Source organism: Gekko japonicus, unplaced genomic scaffold (genome assembly GCF_001447785.1).
Source record: "Gekko japonicus isolate JY-2015 unplaced genomic scaffold, Gekko_japonicus_V1.1 scaffold1722, whole genome shotgun sequence".
Lineage (NCBI taxonomy): Eukaryota > Metazoa > Chordata > Lepidosauria > Squamata > Gekkonidae > Gekko > Gekko japonicus.
Window position 1 is genome coordinate 90679 of NW_015160264.1, and position 12297 is coordinate 102975.

Below are 12297 nucleotides of genomic sequence, written 5' to 3' on the forward strand. Positions count from 1 at the left end.
GCCGGCATGACTAAACACCAAGGCGCACGGAACACTGTTACCTTCCCACCAAAGTGGTACCTATTTATCTACTTGCAATTTCTTGCTTTCGAACTGCTAGGTTGGCAGGAGCTGGAACTAGAAATGGGAGCTCACTCCGTCATGCAGCACCCGGGTCTCGAACTGCTGAACTACTAACCTTCCACAGCCTGCAGTTCAGCGTCTTAACCACTTGAGCCACCGCAGCTCCATGTTTCATGTAGAACACTAGGTTTTTGAGAAATATATTCGTTCATTAATATTTTTTTAAAGTATACCCCTGCCTCTCAACCAGTGATTTCTGAGTTAACTGTTGAAGTTCTCCTCTTTTGCCTCGGTATGTTACTTAAGGAGTTCATATCTTTTTTAGCTGTTTTTTGGTATTCTGCACTGAGGACTGTTTAATATTTTGGGATGTTCAGTGTTTGTTCTATGTCATTTTAATGGCCTGGCTTGTTTTTAATACCTTTGGGGTTTTTTAATGGCTGTTGTAATGGTTTGGTTTTAGTTGCAGGACACCTCAAGCAGGCCTTTGGGAAATTATAATAGATATTTCTAAATAAATATGTTGGTGTAGCAACAGTTTCCCACCAAGCATTGTATATCTAATAGTGCTGAATGGCTCTATTGTACAAATTTTAAAATACCACAAGTAGGGCTATGGTATACGTTTCTGTAAAACTGGTGGTTTATAAAAAATATGAGATGTAAGAAACTCCAAAAGTAACTAGCAATGTCTACATGTGTGCAGATGTTTCTCCTCCACCAATCTTCTTTTTGTGTTTGAGTTTCTCATCTGTTTACCTTTTATCTAGGAAATGAGTTTGAAGGGAAAAACATGTGCCACGTGTGTGGGAAATGTTTTACTCAGAAACTGAATCTTGCCAGACACCGCCGAGTCCACCTGAGACATAAACTGTATAAGTGCTTGAAGTGTGGGAAACGGTTTGCTCGCCAGTCACACCTTTGGAGCCACAACAGGAGCCACACAGGAGAGAAACTCTATAAACGTTTGGAATGTGGGAAGCAATTTTCTCAACAGCCTCACCTCATGAGCCATAACAAAAACCACGCAGGAGAGAAACCCTATAAATGTCTAGAGTGTGGAAAATGTTTTGTTCACTACTCACGGTTTGTGAAACATGGGAGACAGAAACCCTATCAATGCTTGAAATGCAATAAATGTTTTTCCCGCCCATCATGCCTCATGAAACACCAGAGGGTCCACACTGGAGAAAAACCTTATAAATGCTCCGCATGTGGAAAATGGTTTTCTCAACAATTTTACCTAATGAGACATCAGAGAGTTCACACAGGAGAGAAACCCTACAAATGCACGGAGTGTGGAAAATGTTTTGCATACAGCTCATCTTTCTTGGTACATAAGAGAATCCACACTGGAGAGAAACCCTATAAATGTCTGGAGTGTGGAAAATGTTTTGCTCACCCCTCAGATTTTGTGAAACACCGGACTGTCCATGGGGGAGAGAAACCCTATCAATGCTTGAAATGCAGTAAATGTTTTGCCCGCCCATCATACCTCAGGAAACACCAGAGGGTCCACACTGGAGAAAAACCCTATAAATGCTCTGAGTGTGGGAAATGTTTTTCTCAACAGCCTCACCTCATGAGCCATAAGAAAATCCACACTGGAGAGAAACCCTACAAATGCATGGAGTGTGGAAAATGTTTTGCGTACAGCTCAGCTTTGTTGGTACATAAGAGAATCCATAGTGGAGAGAAACCCTATAAATGTTTAGAGTGTGGAAAGTGCTTTGTTCACCAGTCCCATCTTGCAAAACATCGGACAACTCACACAGGAGAAAGAAGCTGTAAATGCACAGTGTGTGGGAAATATTTTGCTGATATCTCTTACCTTGTGATTCATGCAAGAGTTCACACAGGAGAGAAACCTTATGAATGCTCAGAGTGTGGAAAATGTTTTGTTCAGCAGTCAAACTTGGTGACACACCAGAGGATCCACACAGGGGAGAAACCATATGAATGTTCACAGTGTGGCAAATGTTTCGCACAACAATTCAGTTTAGTGATACACCAGAGGGTGCACACAGGGGAAAAGCCCTATGAGTGTATCAAGTGTGGGAAATATTTTTCTTATCATGCAGGCTTTGTGAAACACCAGAGATCCCACACAGGAGAAAAACCTTATGAGTGCTTGCAGTGTGGGAAATGTTTTGCTCACCAGTCAGACCTGCAACAGCACACGAGAATCCACACTGGAGAGAAACCTTATAAATGCTCAGAATGTGGAAAATGTTTCGCTCACCGTTCAGCATATGTGAAACATCAGACAGTTCACACTGGAGAGAAACCTTATAAGTGCTTAGAGTGTGGGAGAAGTTTTGCTCGCCAATCCAGTTTGTCAACACACCGAAGGGTCCACACAGGAGAGAAACCCTATAAATGCCTGGAATGTGGGAAGTGCTTTGCTCAACACTCAACTCTAGCAACTCATAGGAGAGTCCACACAGGAGAAAAACCTTTCCAGTGCCTTGATTGTGGGAAATGTTTTGCTCAACGGCCCCACCTTGCGATTCACCAGACCATCCACACAGGAGAGAAACCATGTAAATGTTCAGAGTGTGGAAAATGTTTTGCTCATAAATCACTCCTTGTTAGCCATCAAAGAGTCCACACCGGAGAGAAACCTTACAAATGCTTGGAATGTGGGAAGTGTTATGCGTACAGGCCAAACCTTGTGACTCACCGTAGAATTCACACAGGAGAGAAACCTTATAAATGCCCTGAGTGTGGGAAGTGTTTTTCTCAGCGCCCACGTCTTGTGACTCACCAGAAGGTCCATTTGGAAGGCAAACGAAAGCGAAGATCCCGTTCAGGTGAGATATGTTCACCACATTGTGTGTTTGTGTGTTACAGAGACCAGGAGGGTAGTATGTCTACATACTTAGCACACAGGGATACATTGCATCCCAGTTGGTGGAGAACATATTTTAGCATCAATGCAATACTGGCTATATACAATCAGGCCCGTAGTACAGTGGAGCGTTTTGGGGCCCCGCACCACATACAAGAAATCGTATTTGAGGGAGTATTAGTGTATGTGTGTGTGTGTGTGTGTGTGTAGAAACCTTATTTTTGAGGAGAGACCCTGGCAGGCAGTGGCACTGTGGCCTTGGGTTTCCTTCTTCCTCCCACTGGAATCCTTGGGGGGCATCATGGGACCTGGGAAATGATAGCTCCAAAGGCATTTAAATGCCTTTTGAGTTCCCTTCCACAGGACAAGAAAGCTTAGAAGAACACTCAAGAGTGGCAACTTCAATACATCCAACAATCCCCCTGTCTGCTGGCCCAGTCCTAGGTCATGGTGACTCTTTCAAAAGCATTCCCATGATCCTTTGGGAAACATGCAAATTAATTCTAATTGTCACTTGCCATGAAACTTTCTGGGTGACCTTTGGTCAGTCACTCTCACAGGAGTTATTCGTATGTTACAAAGATTTCCTGCTTGATGATGCTTACTTGGCCACCAGAAAGGTTTTTTTTCATATTTTATTAAAATAAACAAATTACAGATACATGCAAAAAATACAATTTATTTTATTTTATTTATTTATTATATTTGTACCCCGCCCATCCCGCAAGCGGGCTCAGGGCGGCTAACATACAAAATGCTCATAAGATACGTTGCCAGTCTAAATCCTCATCCGTCCTGCCCCCATGGACGTAGAAAACCCTTCACCAGCCACTGACAATACTATTTCCAATTATACAATCGTCAGTTCCATTCTTTGTATTGCTCTTGACCATAAAAAGTCTACTCTGTATGTATCTCTATTTTTCTGATAAGCTGTTAATTTCACTAAAGTACAGATCTCCTTTATTTTCAACAAGCAATCTTGCAATTTAGGGATTTTTTAAAATTGCCTTAACAAAAACCAGCCTTGCAGCAGTAATCATATGTAATCATATGTATTTGCTGATCTCTAGGGATAATCAGGTAGGTAATTCAGCAACAATGTCTCTGGTTTATGGGGGATTTGTTTTTTCCAACCCAAGTGATACAATTTTCACCACTTATTTCCAATAGCAGGAGGCATGTATACATGTCCACCACATGTGAAAGAAATCTGCCTTCTCTTCTTTACAGAACCATATGCTGCTGGTACCAGTCTTATAGATCTTTGCCAACTCTTTAAAGGAGTTAGATGCCAGCTGTAAATCATTTTCAACAGGTTTTCTCTAAAAGAGAGGCAAACTGTAAAGGTAGTACCATGAGTGAAGATAAATTTCCATGTTGAATCATTGAAATTGTTACGTACATATTTTTTTTTGCCACCTACTGCAAAAGTTTTGATCAGGTTTGAGCGTCATTTTCAATAAACAAGAATACCTACTGGAAATAAAACTTTTATCATCTGCTAAAAGCAGTTCCTCAAACTTTGTTATAGGTCTTAAATTAGCATCTTTGGTTTCAGTTCGCAAAGGTTGCCTCTGACGGAGATATTAAAATACTGAAATACTAGGTTCTTTAATATCACTATACGGGATTACTTGGTTGTCAGTTATCAAGTTTCTGTCATCATTAAATCTTGAAAATTCCTACCTTCTCAAAGGGAGAAATTCCAGGCTCATCTCATCAATCATATCACTAATAACAGATGCTAAGAGAGAAAATCTTGGTGACAATTTATTTTTAACTTGATCCCATACATTGAGTATTGCATTTATGATGGTATTATTGTTATAGTATTTCTTCCTATTTTCTTTCCTCATCTAAGGCCAGCTTTTCAGGGGTATCCTTACAGAAGATTGTTCTATAAAGTCTGGTGTATTTTCAGCATTCCTTTATAGCCAGTCTTTCAACCATTTTACTCTGGCAGCTTGGTAGTATATATAGATTGGGTATCTCCAAGCCACCATTTAATTTTTTATCATACATGCTGCTGCATCATATCCTAGATTTCTTTTTATCCCAGATGAAGACATTTAATAATAGCTACCACACTTTTAACTCTGTTCTGGAAATTCAGTCAGGAGATTACCAAATCAATAATAATAATTTTGGAAGAATCGTCATTTTTTTTTGTGCGTTTACATGTCCAAGGAAAGATAAATTTAAGGTTTCCCAAGTTGAAACTGGTGGGGGTTTTTTAAATTTCAGCTGTTACTGGATCACAATTGATCTTTAAAAATCCATCATTATTCTTATTTAACCACATACCAAGAAACCTAATTTGGTCAGTAATCTTCATATCCCAGATCCCGTTATCTTTTTTTGTATTCATTTAAATTTGTATTAAGACAGATAATCTCTTATTTATCTGGATTCAGTTTATACCTGAGAACATTCTTGTATAAGATTTTCTAGTGTTTTACTGGATTGTTCAACGTCTGTTAAAAATGAAAATATTGTCTACATAGAGACCAGTTTTATATTGGATACCTCCTATTTCAATGCCATGGATTTTTGGTTCTTCTCTCACTGAAACCGCTAGTGATTCTAAAGAAAGAGTAAACAGGAGAGGAGAGAGAGGACATCCTTGACATACACCTCTAGTAATATCTATTTGTGAAGATAGATATTTATGCTTACCTTAGCAAAACACTGTGAATAAATCAGATTTGCCCACTTTTTAAAATTATTTCCAAAACCAAATGCTACCAGATATTCCATCAGAAAGCTGTGTTCCACTCTATCAAATGTCATTTCATCATCTAATAACAGGAAAGCGAACTTGATTTTATCTTTCTTAACGTCAAATAGACTGACAGTTTTTCATATATTGGTGGTAATATGGCAACCAGGTGTGAAGGCAGTTTGGTCAGGTGATATGCACCTACCAATTCTACCCTTCATTCGATTTGCTAAGATAGAAGTCAAGATGTTGTCGTCTGCCTTGACCTGGATGCCCCAGGCAAACCTGATCTTGTCTGATCTCAGAAGCTAAGCAGGGGCGACCTGGCAAGTACTTGCATGTGTTACCGGTGCCAACTCCAGGAAATTCCTGGAGACCCAATTCAAGCCACTTCACTGAATGTCCTCCATGTCCCCCAGACATACACAACTGCCGCGGTAACTAAAGGAAAAGCTCTCCCATATCCCCTGTTGATGTTCATCCTGATGGAGACTGAGGGTCAAAATCCTTTGGGCTGTTATGTAAGGCAGAGGGTGAAGACATCCAGGCTGTGCTCAGTTCCAAATACAACAATGTCAAGAATTAGTTTCTGGCTAAAGGGTTACCAACCCTCCGGTGGGGGTGGGGTTTTCCCCAATTTCGGGGGCCCCAATCTACTGCTGGCCAGCAGGGGGAGTCCCACCCCCAAAGAGCCCCACTGCGCCCGACATGCCTGGCGCGATGACATCACCCGGAGGTGACATCATTGTGCTAGGGACACGCTAACATTTGGTTAAAAACTCCATGATGACCATAAAGTTTTTACCCAAATGCTAGAGCGTCCCCTGTACAACATGCCTAGTGTGATGAGGTCACTTCCTGGTGATGTCATCACAGCATAAGACCCCAGGAACAAGCCAGGAGCCCCTTGGTGGCAGTCTGGTAAGACCTGGAAATCCTATCTGGCTAGGATGCTAGCAGGTAATAAAAATCTGGGAGCTTTATTTCATGTATGTTGTTTTCCCTTGAATAGGTTTCCTCCATGTGGGTATATTTACCTAGCTAAGAAATTCAGTAGTATCTTCTGCCCAAGCGAGACGATTCACATAATGTGAGGCTGCCGTGGGGGACTTGGAGCCAGAGAGAAAATTCCCAAGGGAACTCATTTCCACACAGCCCAGATTCTGAGTGTGTCTGGCAGGGCTCTTTTTGTAGAAAAAGCCCAGCAGGAACTCATTAGCATAATAGGCCACACCCAACAACAGGAACTCATTAGCATATTGGGCCACACCCCTGACAGCACAGCCCATTAGCACATTAGGCCGCACTCCCATATTACCAGAAGTGTGGTTATCCAGCTACACCCACCTTTTGCTTTTTATTCTGTTTACCTTGTTTGTTGTCCAAACCCAGGGCTTTTTTGTAGTAGGAACTCCTTTGCATGTTAGGCCACACACCCCTAATGTAGCCAATCCTAATGAGTTCCTGCTGTTGGGTGTGGCCTATTATGCTAATGAGTTCCTGCTGGGCGTGGCCAACTCGGGAGCCAGCCGGAACTCCGTTCCTGTGCGTTCCTGCCCAAAAATAGCCCTGGTCTGCAGTATGGGGGAGAGAAGAGTTTTTCAAATCCAAAACAGCTCTATGGGTGTTGTTTGGCCCATTTGGAGTTGGGTTTCATGCACCGTGGTACTGGATATGCAGCCCTCCTCCCACAGCCCCAGTGGGTCAGGAAGGTGTCACAAAGAGGAGGAGTGAGGCCCTTCCTCTCCTCATGCCACAGTCATGATCAAATTTGGACACACACACACACCCATGGTACTGCAAAGGTGAGTTACTGCAAAGATCTGGCAGCTGTCATCTCGCACTACCTGTAGCATCTTTAAGATGCTTCCGTTTGGGAATTTCTCCCCCCCCCCCCTGCATGGACATCGGAAGCCTCCAGAGTATTTCGGAGCGTCCAGGGAACAGTGAACATGACTCACCTGGATCTAAGTGGAAGCTGCTGGGTGGTGGTGGATGGAGTGTCCATCTGGAAGCTTCACCTGGTGCCACTGTGGTGGAGCTCACCTCTGCATTTCCTCCCTCCCTTTCTAGCCATTTAAAGCAGGGATGATCAGTGGCTTTTTGGCATGCCACCAGCGTCTCTTGTGAGTATCATCTGCCATGGTGGCACCCACCGAATATTCCAGAGAGGTAGGTAAAACCATGGAAGGCTGGGAGCCTTGACAGTCTCACTCACTTGGCCAGCCTGCTGTGCCTCATGGTAAGGAGAGGGCCAGAAGTCCAAGAGGGGTGCACAAGGGCTGGAGTCACTCTGGTAAGGAAAAGGTTGTCGTCGTATATTTAATATTAAATGCCCTGACCGGGATGGCTCAGGCTAGCTTGGTCTCATCAGATCTCAGAAGCTAAGGAGGATCAGCCCTGGTTAGTACGTGGATGGGAGACCTCCAAGGAAGTCCAGGGTTGTTACACCGAGGCAACAGGCAATGGCAAACCACCTCTCTTAGTCTCTTGCCTTGAAAACACTACAGGGTTGCCATGAGTTGGGTGCGACTTGACGGCACCTTCCACCACCATCATTTAATATTAACACTGCTGTGATGGTGTGTGTTTGGTGTGGCATACAGTCGTCCTGTGGCTCTGGAGTGATGGTAATTCTGAAGGTGGATCTTTGCAAGGCACAAACTGAGTATCCCTGTGTAATGATTTCATGTTTAACTGTGTGTGTGTGTCTTTAAAAGTTTGGTTGCATGGCGGTGAGAGATAATCTAGAGTGGTTGAAACAGGCAAGTGGTGTGATTGGTGAGTGACAGAAAGGGGGAAGGGTTTTAGAAAATGTGTGTCAGTCAAGAGTTACAGTTTAGACAGTTGATAAAGACAGGGAGTAGTTGAGTTCTGAGTTCTGTGAGGGAAACAGGAGTTCAGTTAAGCTCTGAGTATGAAAGAAGAGAGAAGCAGTTTTGTGTGCTTATGAGTTAGTTCTGTATATGAAGAAAGGTTGAATGTATATGAAACAAGAAAGTAAAGTCAAAGAGAAAAATAAAAGTCTGAGTGACTGGAGAAACAGTGAACTTACATGACCTTGAGTTAGTGTTACAAAGTTACATGCCAAAATCTCTGACAGTGAGAGAGAAAAGTGTGTGAAAACCCAGTTGGAATTGTTCAGTATTTACCCATTCCTAGATACAAACTACTATCCTGTTATTTATGAATTATATCAATAAATCTTCTTTATTTAAGTCTGCCAGCTCTGAAAGAAATAATTTCTCAGGAAACACATAGACCCTCGTGAAAGCTTAAAACCTCGACCTACCTACCCAGTGATAAAAATATTATATTATAAAGGTTTGGAAAGCCTTAAATTTCCTGGTGGCAGCCAGAGATACCCAGATAAATATAAGTAAAAGAACACTTTTAAAGTAAAACCAGACCTCCCTAGATAAGGGGTCGTCACACCCTGCTTTAATTGTTTTTTTTTCTTTCCAAGCTGAGACGTCTTTTGGCATTACAGCAAGGCTGAGGAGAGACAAGAGGGGTCCAGTAATGGCGTGGCGGTCTGACCACCATCACACTGCACTGTTGAACGTGCGCAGCAGAGGAAAGGGTTTTCTCTGGTAGTGTGTGTGTGTGTGTTAGAACTTTAGTATGCCCCAAGGTTCAAGCAACTATGGAGGGGCAACTCTAGGATGTTTTGGGATAAAACAGGAAGTCCCACCCAATGCTCCCTCTAAGCTGTGGAGTCTTGTGAGCAAAAATTCTGCTTTGGGAGCTACCAGCATTAAAGTTGTGAGCGAGCAATTTAGCTACTGTATAAATCAGTTTGCTCTGGAGCCATCCTTCCTGAGCTAAGACAAAAACGTGTGAGTTGGAGGCTAAAAAACTGAGCTAGTTCACACTAACTCAGCTTAGAGGGAACACTGGTCCCACCTCCTCTTTAGTTCTGCATTTCAATTTTAAAAGAATATCTTGTCAACTACTCTCATCAGCAACAGTCATCAGCAACAGTAAAGAGTTTTGTTGATCAGAAATGGACTGCTGAAGGTTCAGCTACATATACATACATTGTTAATTTTCTGTGGGGTTTTTTTGTTTTTTCATCCCAGTGCGTCGTTTGAAGGTTGAACACTCCTCCTCTAAGGGTCAGAAACATCAGAAAAACCGTTCAGAAAGAAAAGCACATGAACAGCTTGCTTGGGGAAAAGATCATGCCTGACAGAGGTTATCATTCGTCAAGGATTCGACACAAAAGGATCTACTAGTTCTCTTCTTTGATTAGAGAAAAGACTGGATTTATGGCTAACTGGAAACCTCTTATTGACTCTGCATGAAAGAGGAAAAAATGAACTTATGATATGTGACTTTGATGATTAAGGATCACTTTAGATAATAAAGTGAGAAGATTTCTTGTTTTAATTTTGTTATAATTTCAGAGTAAGTAATCATAATCCTATGGAGCTGCGGTGGTTAAGACGCTGAACTGCAGGCTGTGGAAGGTCAGTAGTTCAGCAGTTCGAGACCCAGGGTGCCGCAAGACGGAGTGAGCTCCCGTCTCTAGTTCCAGCTCCTGCCAACCTAGCAGTTCGAAAGCAAGAAATTGCAAGTAGATAAATAGGTACCACTTCAGTGGGAAGGGAACAGCGTTCTGCGCGCCTTGGTGTTTAGTCATGCCGGCCACATGACCACGGAAATGTCTTCGGACAGCGCTGGCTCTTCGGCTTTGAAACGGAGATGAGTACCGCAACCCTAGAGTCGGATTCGACTGGCTTTCGAGCAAGGGAACCTTTACCTTTTTAACCATTAGACTAAGTCTTAAGTTTGTAATTGTATGTCTTTGTCATTGAGAAATATGAACGTTTCATTTATATGTTCTATTAACGTTTTTCTTTTTTTTCCTTTCTATTTTTTGTTCTAAAAATCCTACAATAAGATTTAAACCAAAAAAAAAGGAAAGGAAAGCACAGGAACAGCTCACTTGTGGGGAAAAAAATCTTGCCTGACAAAGGTTATAATTTGTCAAGGATTTGACTCAAAAGGATATACTAGATTGGGTAGATTGGATAGATTAAATTGATTATTCTCTGCAGGGGTCATTTCATAGAAAAAGAGGTGCAGGAGCTCATTAGCATAACTGATTTGCATATGCCACACCCCCTGACATCACCGGAAGTGTGTCACAAGGAAACACCCACTGCTCAGGCTCCACTGGACTGTTTTGGATAGCTAGCTATTGGCGGGGGGAGGGAATGTGCAGATCTGTCCTTGCAGAGGAGGGAAAGCTTGTACCTGAATGAAACTTGGTCTTAAAGGTGCCACTGGACTGTTTTGGGCTGGGGGGCCTGGGGGAGCTCTGCAACTTACCTGGCTGCTTCTTGCTCTGAGGGCTGCTGGGAGCAGGGGGTGGGGCTTGTTGCATGTGCCCGCCCCCTGGGCTCTTTACTGCCGGAGCTCTGCTCCTGTGAGCTCCTGCAGAAAATGACCCCTGAGTCTCTGTAAAGGGTTTAGCTTGACTGACATATAGAACTGAGTGAGGTAGGAACACACTGGAAAAATGGATGGATGTGAACAAGATGCAATTCAGCGAGGATCAGTGCAGAGTTCTACAAAAATGGGAAGCACATATAATGGATGGAGGATATACTTAGGGATGACAGGGTATGTGAATATGATCTTGGGGTACAGGCAGACTAGGCTAAATATGAGGAGACAGTGTGATGCAGTGGTAAAAAAGGCTAATGCTGTCTTGGGATGTATCAACAGAGGCATAATAACATAAGAGCCAGTTTGGTGTAGTGGTTAGGAGCGCGGACTCTAATCTAGGAGAACCAGGTTTAATTCCCCACTCCTCCACATGCAGCTGCTGGTGTGACCTTGGGTCAATCACAGGTCTCTCAGAGGTGTTCTCTCAAGGGCAATTCTCAAGAGCGCTCTCTCAGCCCCACCTACCTCACAGGGTGTCTGTTGTGGGGAGGGGAAGGAGACTGTAAGTTGCTCTGAGACTCCTTTGGGTAGTGAAGGCCAGGGTATAAATCCAATCTCTTCGTCTTCAAATCACAACCTGTCAAATCACAACCCACTATACACTGCATTGGTCAGGTCTCACCTGTATTATTGTATGCAGTTCTGGAGGCCTCGCTTCAAAAAGGATGGGGACAGAATGGAGCAGGTGCAGAGCAGGCACATTCCCATGGGGGGGGATTTGGGGGCAATACTCCCCACAGATGACCGCTGACCCCTCAGACAAATTGGGGGGATTCATTTTTTTAAAAAATATCGAGATGCATGTGGGTGTTCGAAAATGACCCCAGGCACAGTCAGGGAAGCTTCAATCTCATTTTTTTCTTTTTTTCTAGGCTGAAAAATAAATAGGTTTTTTAAAATGCAAAAAATAAAATGCAAAAAATAAAATGCAAAAAATAAAATAAAAATTAAAAAATAGGGAAAGTTGGAGATTTCCCCCCCCCTTCCAGTTTACACAGAAAAGCAGCCCGGAATCGATTCTCTCCAATTGAAAGGACTAAGAACATAAGAGACGCCAGTGTTGGATCAGGCGAAAGGCCCATCCAGCCCAACACTCTGTATCACACAGTGGCCAGAAATACCAGTGCCATCAGGAAGTCCACCAGTGGGGCCAGGACATTAGAAACCCTCCCACTGTTGACCCCCCCCCCCAAGCACCAAGAAG

At 43.0% G+C, this 12297-nt stretch overlaps 1 protein-coding gene across 1 annotated transcript in view; it reads left to right on the forward strand.

Moving 5' to 3' along the window:
* LOC107113627 (zinc finger protein 850-like) overlaps positions 1 to 12297 on the forward strand; it is a 32818-nt gene that overhangs the window by 8060 nt on the left and 12461 nt on the right. Inside the window, exon 6 of the mRNA XM_015414975.1 lies at positions 834 to 2787. Within this exon, the coding sequence (XP_015270461.1) occupies positions 834 to 2787 (1954 nt within the window). The remainder of the gene's footprint in view (positions 1 to 833; positions 2788 to 12297) is intronic.